At 37.1% G+C, this 18592-nt stretch overlaps 1 protein-coding gene across 1 annotated transcript in view; it reads left to right on the forward strand.

Moving 5' to 3' along the window:
• Window positions 1-18592, forward strand: part of LOC122807285 (cytosolic 10-formyltetrahydrofolate dehydrogenase) — a 586928-nt gene that overhangs the window by 348183 nt on the left and 220153 nt on the right. The window contains exon 16 of the mRNA XM_044078406.1: window positions 8423-8510. Coding sequence (XP_043934341.1) covers window positions 8423-8510 — 88 coding nt within the window. The remainder of the gene's footprint in view (window positions 1-8422; window positions 8511-18592) is intronic.

Consider the following 18592-nt stretch of genomic DNA (forward strand, 5'->3'; position numbering starts at 1 on the left):
TGTACACTGTTCTTTTAAATGCAATACCGTATTCACTTCCCATAATTTCAAACTTTATTTTTCACTGAACTGTTTTGCCATTGCATTTTTAAATTTTGTACTTCCCTCAGCAAAGAATGCACAGAACTCTCAATGTTTATAGCTTGCACCTGCAGACAGCTCATCTCCATGAAATGTACGCAGCAATAAACCTTTGTAAATTTCACTCAGAAGAGAATGTACAGCTGCATTCAGCTGCAGACTTCTTGATTCCCATTGAACATTTGCTAGTGGAAAAAAAAACATGCTAATATATTTGCAAATGTAAGTTAACTATTATTTTTCAAGGTTTTCATCATTTTGTCTTGTTTATTAATCCCTATTTGCTGGCAAAAAACATTGGTTTATAGCTTAAGCCAGTGTACTTAATCCAGATATTCACCCTTGTAAAAATAAGGGAAAATGTCTTAATTCTACATATAATATAATATAATCAGTGTAGTTTTACACCCCACTCTCAATCCAGCAGCCCAAGATCACAGCATATTAATATTAAACTTGTTTTTCCAGTCTTTCTTCTCTTGTTATATTGTAAAGCCCATATTTCTTGCAACTAAAAAGTATTTGTTAACTTTAAACATTTATTTATACGAAAGTCACTGGGAAGACTTCCTACATTTAAAATACCTCTGACTACACACTGCGTAAAACTGCTTTACTATATATAACATGCAGTTATATGTTTTTACAGATACTAAGAACACAAATGTTTTACTTACTGTTACTTTTTATACCTCTTTTTAATCTTTTTCTAAATATTAATGACATAAAGCTGGATATATGCTTTACAGTCCACACACAGTTGTAACAAAGTCACTTAAAGTCCAGTCTTTTTTGGCCACCTTTTCTTGCAAAACCATATTTCACAAAAAATGATTATTGTGTTATAGGCTACCATTTGTTCACTAATTTCAGTGTTCCTGGTCTTCTTTCTCTTCATCTCCATCTCGGAGCACCAGAATCTGGTTCAAGTGCAAGGTACACCTGATTCTTCTAGTTTATTCCTCTGCTGTTTTCCATTTCTCAAGCATTTTCCTTTGGAACATTGGAAAAGGTTTCACTGGCAAGGTTGCTGTATGAGCTTTACTGTAAAAACATTATAAGAAGAGTCCCCTTTTTCTTACTGTCTCACTTTTTGTTGGATAACCTTTTTTAGTTCCTCCTTAGCCTCTTGTGCATCAAAAAATGTCTTTGATCCTCCAGGAAAAGTACTCTGAATACAACTGGATACAGCAACTTGAATTTCACACATGCCTCTCAACATTCCCTGATTGCTGGGATAAATTTGCTTCTCTTCTGCCAAGTGTATAGTGAATAATCATTTTACGCAAACATTCTTTAGTCTCCAATGTTTAATATGTTGACCTTCTGCCACAGTTTTGTCAGGATCAACTCTTTTCTGCTGTTATGATTACATCTTTACTAATATAGATTGTTGATCCTTTCCAGTGTTCACGTTTGGATTTACTCTTGATGTGTCCTTTCAATTAACAATTCCTGCTATGGAACATCAGTTCAGTTGCTTGTTTGTGCTTTCATAAAATTAATGCAGTCTGTTTCTTCCAGCTTCTCTAATACAATAGAATATCCCAGGTTTTCTTTATGCACTGTGTCTTCTAACTTTACATTTTTTGAAACAGGTCTTCTTGAGAAAACGTATACTTAACCAGCTTTTTCTTCATTTCAGACTCAGTTTTTTTATCAGTTCATCTAAACAGCTAGTTTAAAGCTTTTTTTCTAGCCTTTTTTTATTTCAGTTGATGTATTTCTTCAGTGTTTCATTTATTTTAATCACCTCTGAATACATTTGATTTATTTTTTCCTTTAAGTTACTTGAAGCCATCTATTGAACCAAAGCTAAGGCTTGAACTGCTTTTTGCTGAATAGCTGCAGAATTCTTCCTAGACAGTGTTTTTTCTTCACCTTTTCTGGTTGATTTTCTTTTAGGTTTTCTGAATTTCTTTTTTGCTGCAAACCAGGCCGTATAGTTACTAGTCAGTAACTCATTTTACCCAAAAAAACACTTTCAATGGCACTCCTTTTTCTCATTTTCTATTTTCACACTGGGAAAGCTGAAGTTAAGCTGTTGATCAGTGTGAAGCCTTTTGGAAGTCTGACATAACTTGATTTTGTCAAAAAGCTCAGGATGCAATCATTGGAAATCAGAGTACCAACCTCCAGAGCTGCACTGCAGAAAATTAGTTAAATTAAAAAAAAAAAGTTTTGCCTCATCAAGGACGCCAGCTGAGTAATTCTTTGTTATTGTACTAATCAAATAATTACCCCATACCTTTTCATCATAATGAATGGAAAATGGAGCCCAGAAGTGAGGAGTCATTTGTTTTCTTTAGTATGAGTTTTCTTCTCTGTCCTCTTACATAGTAACAGAATATGGCTAAACAATTCTTGCCCTGTTACTATGTAAGCTAAGCACCTGTGATCAGCAGCTGATGTTAATGCGTACTCAGATGTCTGTAGTCATTTGACTAAAATACCAAGAGGAGTAGATGCTCCATACTTCTGGAATTGTTTTCTCATGCAGGTATCTCTTTTAAGATTTTACTGGCATGACAGCAAATATATCCTTGTGTGGTTGTAATAGTACTCACTGTCCACAGCACAATCCAGTCATGTTTCATATTTATTTATTATTTATTTGTTTGTTTGTTTGTTTGTTAAGTGTAGTGGTCAGTGTGAGAGGGAATTACTTTATTTACAGCAGTAGCGATTTAAAATACAATAGTATGGCATTTATTCTGTTGTTTTTTGGGGAAATTGCTCATCAGAAATGATTAAGAAGCAACTGTCTGTTTTTAAGGCAGTCTGCTAAGGAGAACAAAGGGCAGTTACATGATCCTTATCACAGAGAACTGGTCACTGATATGGCTTGCAGGGGAGTGAGGACACCTTCTGTATATATCTGAAAGCACCAATTTATTGTTGTCATTCTTTTGCATCCATCATACTCTAACATCAAAAAAGTTCCCTGTCTTTTGGGATGTAGAAGGAAGTAGGTTGTTTGTGAATGCACAAAGCAGTTACATGATCACAATTGAAAGATCATTTCTATGGTTCTTTAAGGGTACAGTAGATATCTTCCAGCAGCAAGTTGAAACACTTTACTGAAGACAGTCTGTTGTTCACTTCACAGTCACATATCATAAATATTCACAGAAAGTGGGTATGCTTTTAGGTGGCAGGCTATGTGCAGAACCAGAGGGCATTTATATGATTTCTGTGAAACAGTCATAGATTTGACTTATTGCATGGGCAGTGTATATGTGACTAAGACTGACAAGGTGGGGTACTTTTCTGTAGTAATTATTTGTTTTCCACATAATCAAACATCAGAATTGTTTACAAAATGTGGCTGTTATTTGGGATGGGGTGAAGAGGTATGCTGTACGTGAAAGCACAATACTTTTGCATGATCACCATTGAATGATCAGTGATGCAGCTGGTGAGGGGCAGTGTATGTGTCTGGCAGCAAAAGTGGAAACACATTACTGTGGTCCAGGTGTCTTGTTTCATTTTCTTCTCAGTAAAACATCAGAAGTGTACGGAATGGTGCTATATTTTTGGAAAAGGCTATGCAGAAACAATGGGCAGTCATTTGACTACTTTTAACTTATCAGTGATTTGGCTTGTCAGGAGGGGCAGTGTTCATCTTGAAGAGTGACAGATTGAAATATATTACTGTGACCACAATACATAGTGAGAGGTGGTGTACCCGACTAAAAGGGCACATTCTGCTGTGACAGTATGCGTGCAGAAGGAGCTATGTTTAGTATTACTTCAATTTGTAGAAACACAGTAAAGGCACAATCTTAGTTTTGGCTTTCAAGTTGTTACTTTGTTCCTATAATTTCATAGCTTGCCAAACACATATGTCTTTAAATTCAGCAACAAGCACATTTCAACTTCATTGGAGTAGAGGGCTAAAGCTTTGTCTGTGATTAAGATGACCCAAAATCAGTTAGCAACTTGGGCACTTGCTGGACCTGGTGTGGGGTAAGAGAAAATGACAAGGCTTAGCTTGCTGACCTGTGTTCAGGATGAATGGGTTATGTAGGTGAAGTATATTTGCCATTTCAGAATCCCCAGTGTGCACCAGGGATCAAAAGATATACTTCTCTTCAGAGTAGGCCAGACTACTTTATCATGGTGCATATGAGAGTGTGGGCATGCATCACCAATACCCATTTACACCAGGTTTAGATTAAGTTAAATCCTTAAAGGTAGAATGTCATCCTTGAATTGTTTTCTGACTAATTATCTTTTTATAATGTCATTATTTTTTTTCATTATGTATTTTTAAAGGTGACATACATGTGACCTCTTATACTCGGATAGCAACTTCAGTGTTTTAGATGACTTTTGTTGTCACAGTCTGGAATTATCAAACATAATGTGCACTGTCTTCTCATTACACACAAAGCAGTTTCAAGATGAGATATCATTTCTGTTACTGCATATAAAATGAGACCTGTACTTTGTGTCTTGCCAAAAGCAATGTGCTGCCACATGAATCAGGACTGCAGTGCAGTAAATATTTTGGATAGAGTGGAATTTTGGGATGAGGTGTGTAGCCAGGTATTTTATTAAAACTCCATAAATGTTTGTGTTATTACTGTCTTAGGGATCTGACATCTGTACTCTTATACATGGTTAGCAAATGTAGTGTTTAATAGGACTTTTAGTCTGATAGTTACTGTATGAGGTTTCTAGGGGGGAGGGGGTTGTATGATGCTTATTCACACAGCAGGCTGAAACTGATGTGCATATCATACATGCTTAAGTTATTATTACACCAGAAGAACATCTTATATATTTCACCAGACTGTTACTACTTGCTGAGTGAGGCTTAAAATTCATATGCTGACAAAGATAGATGACATGCTGCGGTATAAATTAAGATTGTAATGCAGTGATATTAATGGGACTAGAATGGCATTCTTGAATGCACCCAGGTATCTGAGTGATACTGTCAGGATTTGATATTAGGGACTGTCATGGGGAGCTGGCATATATGTACCAAATGGGGTGTTTCAGAGGACCCTTTCCACTAGGGGCTGCTTGACCCTACACAGAAGGTTGTGTGAAAGCAATAGCCAGAATTTATTTTTATGAAGTTCTTATAATGCCAGAAGTAAAAACAAAATCTCAGAAGAAAGACTGTATTTTCTGTTATAATATGCCATGGTCAAAATGACATGCTTTCAAACAGTAAAATGGTGGGGGTCAAATTCATTACTGAACTCTGTGAAGGTAGAAAACAGTTTAAAGAGAATTTTGCAGATGGGCATCCTGTTTTCACATCCTGAAAGTTTCATTATGAAAATTCAAGAGGAGGGGGCTGAGACATGGCCTTTTATACTCTGGTTACAGATGCAGAGATCCAAATGTTTTCACTGCCATAATCTACCACTGTGCATTATTCTCATCTTCCTTTGTGGGTGTTTGTACTTCTTTACTGAGTTGTCATTACATCAGGTATATAAAGAAAACTATGGATTTCACTAGAAGTGTTTGACTGTAACAATGCACAGCTAAAATGCCATAGTTTAATACCAGAAAGTGGTGTGGTCAAATTCATTGAATAGTAATTGTAGGTGCATTTTGTGCATAATCTCTTTGTTGTTACATCTAGAAAGGTTTTATTTTATTGAAATCTCAAAGGAAGACTGAGATGTGGCCTTTTCCCCATTGATTTCATTTACAGCTCTCAGTACGCTTTCATTGTCACAGTCTCGTAGTTTGTATTACCTGTGGTTTCATTGTGGATGTTGTATTGTTCTTTTAGTCAGGTTGCAGATTATTGTAATGATCTAGAATACTTCTTTACAGTGTTGCCATTATATCAAAATTAAAAATCATGCATATTTTGCCAGAAAGATTTTTTTTTTCATTTGTAACATGCCGTAGTTAAAATACCTAAGACTGAAGAAGCTCAAGAATTCTCTAACAGTAGATTAAGTCTTAGGTTTAGTTTGTAGTCTAACACTATGTTGTTTTGCATGAACATTTCATAATGACATTTCAAAAGGACACTGAGATATGACCTTTTATAGATAGAAACCAAATAAAGGGATGGCAGGGAACCAAATGGGCTATTAGTGTGGTGGTAAACACAGAAATTATGAATTGTGAACTAAGGTTCCAGCAGTGGTGCAGTATGTAGATGTAAACACTCAGGATGTAATGTGAATTATTTGTAATGATTCCTTCTAAGCCTCATTAAATCATTGCTACTACTTTGCATATCTTCTTTTAAGTGAATGTTGTAAATGACCATGCTAGTAAGGATCTGGCAGAAAATAATGTCATCATTCTGTGTTTGATGCTCATATATAAGTAAAAGGTATTGTAAGATCTGTTTGAAACTGTAAAGTACATATTTGTCATTTTATTCTGTTCACATCTAAAATGCGGTATGTAACATCTGAATCAACATACTGAATGCAAGCCTGTAACTTGAAGTTAATAGACAGTTACAGTTAACAGAGCCTCGAGATTCTGGATCCTTCATCTCTACACTCTTTCTTGATCTGTCAAAAGCATTTGACACAGTCTCCCACTCACCCCCTTCTTCTTACCAAACTATCCAAACTGAGCATCTCTCCCCCACACTTCAGTGGTTTACTGACTATCTCACCAATAGGAAACAGTGTACTATTTGGCTGCAATGCTTCTCCCCTTTCATCAACACCAGTACTGGGGTACCCCAGGGGTCTATACTGGGTCCCCTTCTTTTCAGTATATTCATCAATGACTTCCACACCTCTCTCTCCCACTGCTCTGTAATTCAATATGCAGATGATTCTACTATTATCTGCGCTTCTAAATCTGCAGCTGTTCTGCAACAACGTACCCAAGAAGCTTTCCACCTCTATCGAATCCTGGATGTCACAGAGCCATCTTGCTCTTAACCCTAATAAAACCAAACTCTTAATATTTACCCCAAGTAAATGTAGCCCAGTCAATAGATCTGAACTCTCTGTCCATTCCCAAAATAACACTATCATCAAAGCCTTCCCAATACAAAACTGCTAAGTGTCATTATTGACGACAACCTTAACTTTGACCTTCATATGCACAATAACATCAGGAAAACTCCATCAACAACTAGGAGCCCTTTATAGGCACAACTTCTTTCTTAATTCCCCTGAAAAAATGCTCTTACCTCATCATTTCTACTTCCAACTCTCTTATATGACGCCCCCATCCTCACCAACATCCAGTCCTCTCTAAAAACTAAACTCAACTCATGTTACAATAAAATTGCCAAATTTGCTATAAATGCGAAATTCTCCACCCACCACTGCACCACACTGCAGCAATTAGACTGGCTTGATCTCCCTCATCACCTAATATACCTACAACTTACTATTGCCCATAAACTTATTTACCTCCCAGCAGCTTGCCCATCTCTCACTGGTATACTGACCATCTACCATTCTAATCGTCACCTCAGGTCAGAGAACAAAATGCTATAAAATATCGACAAACCTAAGCTCTCTGCCAGCCAAATGCTTTACTCTGTTACTGTTTCTAAACTATGGAATGACCACCCCCCTCCACTCAAAGCCATGCCTAATGCCTCTACCTTTAAAAAATCCATTAAACTTCATCTCTCCTCACAGTGGTTATGCACTTGCACATCTGCTAAGAACCACATAACTTGACCCTCTCTCTGTCTTTCTCCTCCTATCTCTATAACCACTTTAATCTCCATTTCTCTCAACCACACAACTCATTTTTCCACTCACTTTGAGCCTGCAGTACACCTACATTACCATACTGTTTTTCCTTCTTCTCTGCTATTTATCATACTCAATATTTAATTTACCTTTATTTTGTAGTTTCAGTCCATGATTGTATGCTATTCCCTCACTGTTTGTCTCCAATTTACCCTCTGTTAATAATCTGTTGTATGTAATCATAATGCTCGTCTCCAATTTCGCTGTCAATAATTTAGTGTATGCAATCATAATGATGTTTTATTTGCTACTGTTGTATTATATATCCTGTATCATTGTAACATATTTCTTGTCTGTTTGTGTTAAATGTAGAGCTTTTCTCCCGGGGCCTCCACTGAAAATGGGTTCTTCTGGCCTAGTGGACTACCCTGGTAATCAAATGCAATAAATAAATAAATAAGTACTTCTCCCCAAGCAGAAATTGCTGCTCAAGGGTCTCTTCACTAGGAAAGTACAATCTAGTGCTTTCAAACTTACTTTGAATTTTGCCAGTCTTGAACTTCCTAAGATTTATTTCTGTAACTTCTTCATACATAGTGCTTGAAGCTTATGTTGCAAACATCTCAACAGCTTTTTTTTTTCAAAATATCTAATTATTTTTCTTTGATGCCTTCCCCTTACAGGTTACTCCTCTAACAGCACTTAAGTTTGCTGAGCTTACAGTTAAGGCTGGATTTCCAAAAGGAGTAGTCAACATTTTACCTGGAGCAGGTAAAGTACAGTTGTGGGAAAAGAGAGGGATAATTTGCATTCAGATAAGACCCTCATTGTATAGAAGAGAAAGAATGCATCCTGGATTTATCTGTGTGGTCATTCTAATCTAACCATGTCTATTTAACAAAAACATGGCTTACGTTTTTATCACAAGCATGAGCCTCTAAGTTTAGATTAGAAAGTGGTATGTACAGTGCATATAAAAAGTTTACACACCCCTGTTAAAATGCCATTTGTGATATAAAAAAATGAAACCACAATAAATCATTTCAAAACTTTTCTCACCTTTAATGCGACCTATAACCTGTACAATTCAATTGAAAAACAAACAAATCTCTTAGGGAAAAAATACAAAAAATAAAAAACGGGTGTGTAAACTTTTTATATCCACTGTATGTATGTACGTATGTATTATTTATTTATTGATTGACATTTGTTTACTTGGAAAGTCCAACTGGTTATAATTTGCACATTTTCATAACAATGCAACAGCAAAAATGACATCTTTAGAGTACTGTGTTATACAATGAGTTATAAAATGAGAAGTATAAATAAAATTAACAATATAACAAATGTTTCCAATGGGGAGTGCAACAGGAATAGAGTTCCAGCATTTTGCTATTCAGTAAGACTAGAGGCTTTGACTAGAGGATTTGTTTGGTTTGCATACTATGAGTTGTTTATCTTTGGATCTAATTGATCTTTTTGGGCAGTATATATTAAGTAAGGAGCTAAGGGCTGGGCAGACATGCAGTTTGTTTATGATGTTATGCACCATAGTTAGTCGGAGGTAGGAGAATTGATTTGGAAATTCAAGCCAGTTAAGTGATTGGAGCGCTTTATAGTGATGGGTGGAGTAGGATGCGCTGGTGGCAAATGTGGCTACTTTATTGTAGAAACTTTCAAGTTTTGTTTTTAGGAGCAACTTTATATTGGTTAGGATTGGAGCCCCTTAAATGAGTACAGGAAGGAAACACGTTTTGGCTAGTGTAGTTTTTGTGGGGATGTTGAGAACATTTTTATTTCTATAAAGCATTCCAAATTTCTGGTGAAGTTTTTTTTTTGTTACTTTGGATATGTAAGTCAAACTTAAGGTTATCATCTGTTGTAACTCCTTATGGTTTAGCATGTGGAGCAACTTCTATGTTTGCATTGTCTCTGGAATATACTTTCAATGCTTCGTCAGGGAAATGTGATTTAGGAGTAAAGAGGATAAACTTAGTTTTTTTTTTTTTTTGGTGGGGGGGGGGGGTTGAGTAGGATCTCTGCCTTATTAAGCCAGGTCTCGATTGAAGTAAATGATTTGTTGGCTTAGCTGCTGTAAATATGTTAAGGAGGTAGAAGAACAGATGATACTGGAGTCAACTGCATACTGTATTAGGGACATGAGGAAGTATACATACAAGTTATTAATAAAAATGTTAAAGATTATAGGTCCAAGGATGGATCCCTGAGGTACAACTGCAGTAGTTAGGAAGTAGGAAGAGATGGAATCTTGCTATTTTACTGATTGTTGCCTATTTGTTAGGAAGCTGGAGAACCATTTAATTGAAGAGCATGATAGACTAAGGTTGGAAAGTTAGTTAAGCAATTTTGAATGAGAGACCATGTCAAAAGCTTTAGGCAGGATTTAGGAATACTGAAGAGACAGAATTGCCAAAATCAGTAGCGTTGTTGTTAGTGTCCAAAAAGGATAATAAGGCAGTAGTTGTTGTACAGGCTGGTCAGAAACCATGTTGGGTACCATTAAGTTGTTTGTTTTATAAGAGATAGTTTAGAAGCTGTTTGTTTATTCATTTTTTTTCTGGGATTTTTGAGATGGGAGACAAGATGGCTATTGGACGAAAGTTAGAGATGTTAGTGGAGTTGCCCCCTTTATGCAGTGGGATGATGTGGGACTTCTGTAAGTTAGGGATGTAGGGCTTAGTGATAGAGATATTAATGAGGATACTAATAGGGTAAGCAAAAGCTTCTGCTGCTAGTTTTAGGTATTCTGGTGGGAGGTTATCTGTGGATAAAGAGCAGGGTTTGTGTTTAAGTTACAGTTTTCTATGAGGCTTGTAGGTACAGATTAAAAGGAGAGGAGGACTGGGGAGTTATTGGAGTTGTGATGGGCCAAGTCACATGTAAGTGAAGCAATGTGAGGTAAGTCAGAAGAAGGATGAGAAGGTGAAAGGTTGTAGGTATTGTTGGGAGGTTAGAAGAGGAGGGGGTAGTGACAGCTAGTGTGGGGGTATATTTAAATATATATTCTATAAAGTATGTATTGAATTTAGCAGCTGTTTGAGTAAGGAAGTTGTCTGGGAAAGGACTCAGATCTTTTATTACCTTCATGCACTTTACATCTGCACAAGCACACAAGCATGCTGGAATGAAAAGAATGTACAGACACTAAAATTCAGAACTTTTTTGCCATTAGTACGCATAATCAGGCATCTTGTCTTCCTAGCAGTTTCAGTATTGGTTGTTGGCTTGTGACTAAAGATTTTGGGCAGATAAGTACCCTGTTGGGGTCTTTCCTTACTTTTTTCTCTAAAAAGTTATATTAAATTATAATATATATCTGTCAGGAAAAGGAGGCATGTTTGTGGACAGTACCTTACAAGACCCCACATGACCTGTGTTTCCTGTTTAGAAGAGACATAACATCAAATCTTGTCAGAGCTGCTTATCCTTTACACCTAAATCCATTAGAATTAGATTCACTTCCTTGAGACTTTTCTAGAAAACTGATGTCTGAAGATATGGTGTGTTCAACCATAGCTACTGACTCTTCTTCCATGGATCTGTCCTCAAATAAATAAAAATGGTTACATTTGCAGAAAAAAGAAAACTTTCAAAAGAGCATTCTGAAGAAATTAATTTGTCCGCCTCTTTACAACAGACTGGGTTGGATAGATTTCACAGAAGCAGTTTGGAGCCCCTGGACCATCAGTCTGAGTTTCCTGGTTCCTCTGGTGAGACTCCATGGGAAGCTGCTAAGAACCAGAAACATTGCATGGCATCCTTAGCCATGAAGAGAAAACCTCACTTTATTATTACTGAAGGTAAAAATAGGTTCATTACGCCCTGGTAAGGGAGGAAACAGCTGGGTTATTAATGAATGCTTGGACATCTGATTCTTCCTCTATGACTGTTAGATTAGAGAGCCCAAAGAAAAAGTCCCAAAAGATAAAACTCTTGCCTACACACACACACACACACACACACACACACACACACACACACACACACACACACACACACACACACACACACACACACACTTCAATACTTCTAGTCACAGGAAGACTGGTACTCCTTTGCAGAGGGTCTTTTTGAGGCAATGCAATCCTTTTAGTCTTCCAGTCCAGAATCTACCTAGGCAAAAAGGAAGAGATTTTCTTCCTCTGAGGAAAAAGTAGTCACAGATTCTGAAAATTAAGGCCTTAGCTGTGCTTCGCAGCTCTCTTTTCACATTCTTTGTGAATCTTAAACTGGGGACCTTGTCCTCAAATTTTCCTAATGAATCAATATTTTTCTCTGATTCCATATCTAAGATGAAAGACCTTTAAGTGGGAGGGGAAGAGAAGCTTTTGAGGTGCACAGTAGATCACTTGCTGAACATGGAGCCCCCAAAGCCTGTAGCTATCCCTCCAATTTAGGGGGCTTTGGAGGACACCTTTAGTGCTGCTCCTTCTCCTGATTCTCAGCCTCCTTTCACCTAGTAAACCAGATAGATTTTATAAGGTGCCACACTCATAACTTTCTTCTCAGAAACCCCATTGCTATACCAACTGTAATATCTTTGGACAGGTACACAATAGTAATGACAATAACAACAATAAAAACAAAACTAAAAACTAGTTCAGTCCCCTTTACTTCCTCCAACCCGTTTCCAGTGAAAAGGACATCAGGACATTTTACAAGTATAGAAGGTGTATGCCTCTTCCTTATTGGCTTTCGTAGCTATCAACTGCCAGGTGCATATAGCAAACTACTTACTTTCCATGTTTTCTGATATGCTGCGATCCCCTGCAAACCTTCCTCTTTCTGGCATTAAAAACAGTCTCTCAAATATGGTCAGTTCTGTCTCCCAAGTGACCAGACACTCAATAAAATATGCATATAATGCAGTGGATACTGTGCCACGAGCTGCATCTGGAGGGATAGTGATGCACAAGAATGCCTGGGTCATATTCCAGAATTTTCCTGAAAATGTTAAGGCTCAGATTTTAAATGCCTCCCCGAAGAAAGATTTACTTTTTGGGAACTCCTCAGCTGAGATTCTTATAAAAAAATAAAAGAAAGAATAAAATTAAAGTAGGGAGACAAGCATCATTTTTAGTTCAGAGGAATTATCCTTCTAGCCCTGGGCATTTCTTTTAGAAGCCCTTCAAACCTGCTCAACAAAAGTCCACAAAACAACAATACTAGAAAAAGTAGAAAGGAGACTTGAAAAAGTAAGAGACTGGATCCCATGGATCTTCTCTTCATGAGAAACATACATGACTACCTTTGGAGCTCTTTCCCCTCCTCACCCCAGCCATCCTCCCAAGCTTGCAGGTTGTCTGCCTCACTGCTTTAAATCTCTGGAGACAGATAATATCAGATTCATGGGCAATGAAAATAATTCATGGTGGTTGCAAATTGTCATTGGACTCTCTTCCTCTACAATTAGGGATCCTTCTTCCTTAAAGAACCAGGCTCACTTGTTTCTTCAAATACTAACATAGATGTTGCCACAAGGTGAAATTAAACCTGCTCCCCATTCACAACAGAGAAAAACGTTTCTATTTAAGGATTCTTCTAATACCCATGAAGGAAGGTGCCATCTATCAGTTTTAAATAACTTTCACACGGTTCCAAATTTCAAGATGTTAACCTTCCAGTCCCTTTTCCATCTTTCCAACACAAAGCTTATTTGGTCACTGTAGACTACACGGATGCATACCTTTGCATCCCTATTCACAAAGACCACAGATCTTATTTAAAGTGCTTCATTTCGGGATTGCACTTTCAATTTACATCCTTGCCATTTGGTCTCTTTACCATTCCAAGGTTTTTCACAAAATGTCTGGCTCCAGTCATTGCTTTCCACATACTTCAAGGAATTTGCATTTCAGCCTACCTGGTTGATTGTCTCATTCTTGCTGCCTCCAGTCAAGACACTCTCATATCCCTTCACTTCTCTATGAATCTATTCCACAGTCTAGGTTTCAGGTTAAATCTGCAGGAGGGTTCTCATGTTCTATCTTGCAGACTCATCTTTCTAGGATTTCTTCTTGACATTTCCCTAATTATAACCTACATTCCTTCAGAGAAAGTACTCTCAGCAATTCCTGAATCTTGCTTATCAGCCCAGTTCCATGGCTTTTAGATTTCCTCAGAGTTCTAGGCTATGAGAAGAACTCAACACTTTCTCAAATCTGTCTGGGCTTAACATTGACATTCCCTATATTTCCATATTCCAGTCCTAGAATTCATCAAAATGGAACTCATTTGCAGTCAAGTCAAATAGAACCCAGGACTCCTTCTTTCTCCCCCCTTCCTACTTAGCCAGTCACACCACATGCCTCAGATTTTGCCTTGGGGGAGCAGTTTCTCAATGTATCAAAGTTCAGGGCATGTTGTTGCCTCATTTCAGGCACAAACACATAAACCTCATAAAATGATGGCTCTGATAAAGGCAATCAAAGCACTGAGTCAGCTGTAGACACTGGGAAAACTGTTAGTCATAATAGACAACTCTACAGTTATGTGGTACATAAACAAAGAGGGGAGAACTCCATCCTTTCCCCTGTGCAGACTATACATGGTTGCCTGGGAGCAACAAAGCTTAAGATCTCCCTACAGACAACCTACCTTTTATCAGAGTAGAATATAATAGCAGTCTCACTAAGCAGATCCAAGACAGATCATCATAATTGGATGTTACACCAAGCAGTCTTCCAGACTATTGTCCACTTGTGGGGAACTCCCCAAGTAAACCTGTTTGCCTCCATTCACAATAGACTGTTACATCAGTTCTGTGTCAGGATTCCTCACAAACAGGCCTGGAAAATAGATGCCTTTTCTTTCCTATGGATAGGAATGTCCTGTATGCCTTTCCTTCCTTTCCTCTGATAACCAGAGTCTTACTAAAGATAATGAAACACTTTCTAGCGATACTTCTGGCAACCTCCTTTTGGCCCCGACAACATTGGTTCACTTTTCTCATGCAGGTGGCCAAGAGTAGTTTCCAAGAACTTCCTCACGCAGTGGACCTTCTCACACAGGACAAGGGATCTGTCATCCACCTCAACACTCTTGTCCTACATCTGACTGTAAGGATAATATGTTTTAATCCCATTTAGGCACCTCCAGATTTGTGCAACAGGTATTAAAGGAGGTTAGAAATCCTGCTACTGGAAAATCATATTTAGTCATATGTAAGAGATTTTCTAGTCAATGTCATAATAGAGACCGTGATCCAAACCAATTGGAGGTTTCAGTGGTTCTCCAGTACCTGTGCAAATTGCTCTAAGCAGGCCTGTCTTACACTTATATCAAAGTCCATATTTTGGCCATTTCTGCTTATCTGTCATTAGATCCCCGTTTCTTCCTTGTTCCAAATCAAACACTTCTTGAAAGCGGTTTACCTAAGAAACAGGTGGCTCCATCTTGGTATCTTAATTTTGTATTAGAGAAGCTAACATTTGAACCTGTTGACAGTTCTTTCCTGTCATTTCTTAATTGGAAGACATTTTTTCTTACTGCTGTGACTTTGGCTAGATGAGTATTTGAGTTGCAAGCACTCATGCTATCTCATCCCATTGTTGATGTTCAAGAACAAAATTGAAAATTATACTAGCAGTTAGTGTAAATTAACACCCCCACCCAAAAAAAAAAAAAAAAAAAAAACACAAACTAAACAGAGACTGGAGAATTTAATATAGTAAGTACTTATGTTCCTGCAGTGTAGAGGACTTCATCAGAACTAAACAGTGAAGATAAACACAATCATTTAACTAATCAAAAATCATATGACTAAAACTACTGATCAAATAACTGAAAACACAATAAGTATAGAAAATACAAAATAAACTACAAAATTCAGTCATTTAATGCAGAGGTTTCCCGTTCAAAATACATTTAATATTAGTGTGTTAATTTAAACCTGGACCTTTATCAGCAGCCAAGAAAATCTGCCAATGAACCTCTTTAATTTCTAAAATATTGTCAGTATATCCACCCCATTATCAGGGCTAACCTACCCTGATAGCCTTAAATACAAACTTCTTAAAATCTGCACAATTCAGACCAGTGTAGTAGATAGGCCATTTGGAACCCAGAGTGAGACCCTCATTTGGCAAAATGTAGGGATGAACAGATGCCCATGTAAAGGATGTTTAAAGAGAGCATGGAGCAGACAGGAAGTGTGTCATTGCCATTACAAAAACAGTAAACATGAAAATAAGAAAAATAAATAGTAAAATATATTTATTAGGGTTTATTTTATGATATGTATACCCTCTCTAAAGTAGTGCCCAGGGCACTTGCCCCTTCACCCTACCCTTTCTGTGCTACTGATTCAGACTGTGTTTGAACAAGGCACTGGTTATGTCCTTATTTTTTATGGCTAACAGATGTTAACCCCTGTGTCATTATATCCACATAAGAGCTCTCCATCTACAACATATTAGAATATAAACCTTCCTAAAATTTCTGTAAATAAAAAAAAAATCAAAGCTTAATCGTTATCAGTAAATGTACATTGTTAATACAAATTAGAAGGAAAAGTTCCTTGTTTAAATGATGTCACAGTACTAGGTTAATTAATTGGTTTCTATAACATGGATCTAAAATTAAAACTGTTCTTAAAAACAAACAAAGGTTTCTGCCCCACAACTTTTCAGAGATTAGTGTTGCCTTTAATAACCTTCCAGTCGTCCCTTATAATTTCTCTAATACCAAAATTATTAATAGAAAATAGAAATGGAAATGCTCTGTTTAAGTCTTTGCTTACAACAGAATAATTGTTAATAACTTTGACAGGCAACCCACTGTTTTAAAGTAAGAGAATGTTAGTGTTTCTTTTACTTTTAACTTATTCAGCAATATCTGTCAATTGCTTTGTGGAATGCTTTCTGTCAGTGAATAAGTTAATTAGCACATCTATTTCCTTTTCAAATTTGTCATTACTATTTATAATCCTAGAAGTTCTAATGTCAGTACAAAAACAGTAAACATGAAAATAAGAAAAATAAACAGTATTCAATTTGATGCTCACAGGATGTTGATGCTTAAAATGTAATTATTGACAAAGTTAATTTTATGAGGTAGTTTACTGTGAAAGACACTGTTGGTAATGTCCACCTTAAGAGAAATATCCAAAAAGTGAACGCACAATACAGAGTCACTAATGACAAATTAAAAAAGAAAATCAGGACTATTATTTAGATACTGTAAAAATTAATAAAAACATTAATTTCACCTGTCCAAATAAAAAAATGTTCCGCAATGTGTCTTTTGTAAAAGGTAACCAATTTAAATAATGGATGATTTTCTCCCCACCTCATTGCTTCACTCATGTTGGTTGCCCTAGTGCCCCTGTCCATCAGCGGGTCTGCCTGCTCCTTCTTCCTCCCTCATAACTCTCCAAGTGAAATGGGGCTGGCATGAATCTTAAGGGTATCCTGGGGGGCTATGCCAGCAACTGCTATTGCTGTTGAAGGGGGGGTATTATTATTATGACATGCCCTTATTTTCTTGCCCTCCACCCCCAGCCCTGCATTCACTGACAGAATCCTTTAGCTACTCACCTCAGGTACCATCTTTGACAAACAGCCTCCCCCTTGAGTGGGCATGTCCATCCCTCCCTGCCAACACTTCAGATATCAGAGACTGTAATCGAACCTGGGTTGACTGGGCTATAGTTAGGGCTTTTTGCCTGTACACCACAATGCTGGCTAAATAATAGATGATTAAACAAAATATCCTAAGATTGTCAAAAACGGGGGCCATGGATTCCCTGTTAGCCATGCCTTCAGTTTGGTGGTAAAAACATCATTAAATATATAAAAAATAGTTTAAAAGTAATTCTACCAAAAGACTCCTGGTTTTAAAGTTTACTGCAGAGAATAGTATATTTAGCTAAATACTAAGAAATTTAACACCTATATCTTGAGGTGTGGAAGTAGTAAGGATTCAATGCCCACAGTAAATAAGAAACCTTTCAGCACCAGTGAAAGAATAATTTTGATGTTCCATAAGGACAACGGGGAGTGTTAGCACCAATCTCCTTTTGTGACTAAATTTGTTTCTGAGTTCATTTGAAATCAGTCTATACGTCTTAATGTTCTTCCCTGAACCTAAAAACAGAGAAGAGAGAATTATAAATACTTTGTTCACAAGCAGCTCTGGTACCTCTAAGACAAAGCAAAAGATTTCAGAATGTTGGACCAGCCCTTTATTTTCTTTGAAGCAAAAAAAAAAAATGGCAGCTAGATTCCAAAAAAAACATTTCAAGGTGGTTGTCTCAGACTGTTCAGTTCTTTTATTTTCATTGTGGGGAAAACCTCCCACAGAATGCCAGACCTTTCTCGACTAGAGCTTTGACAGCTTCTAAGGTCTTTTGAAAAGGGGTGAACTCTTCTAAAGGCAGCAACTTGGTCTTGGTCATCATTATACACTTTCACTAAGCAATATAAAAGTGACTTTTTCCAGAACCAGTGCAGAACTTGCTAGACTCAGGCCCTGTTTCATCCACTCTTACTTCTAAAAATTTGGCACTCATCCTATATAGCTATATGCATCAGCAACAGTGATCTAATGATAACATAGTATTGTTGTTTAAGCAAACTTACTATAACAGTATATGTTCAAAAAGATCACTATTGTAGTAGTAACACTCTCCGTCTTCTCCCCTTTATTTTTATGTCTTCTCCTGGCTGGAGTAGATTCCCTTTCACTTAGTATCTTTTTTTCAGACATGACATTTAATTACTTGATGTACTTTTTGTGGAGCATTAAGCTTCATCATCCCTCCTAAGGGCAAGAAAGCTCTAAATGCCTGTTTGCCCTTTTAATACCAGCATACTTGACTGTTTGAGCAGGCA

This window comes from Protopterus annectens, chromosome 7.part0 (assembly GCF_019279795.1).
Source record: "Protopterus annectens isolate FY-2018-M chromosome 7.part0, PAN1.0, whole genome shotgun sequence".
Lineage (NCBI taxonomy): Eukaryota > Metazoa > Chordata > Ceratodontiformes > Protopteridae > Protopterus > Protopterus annectens.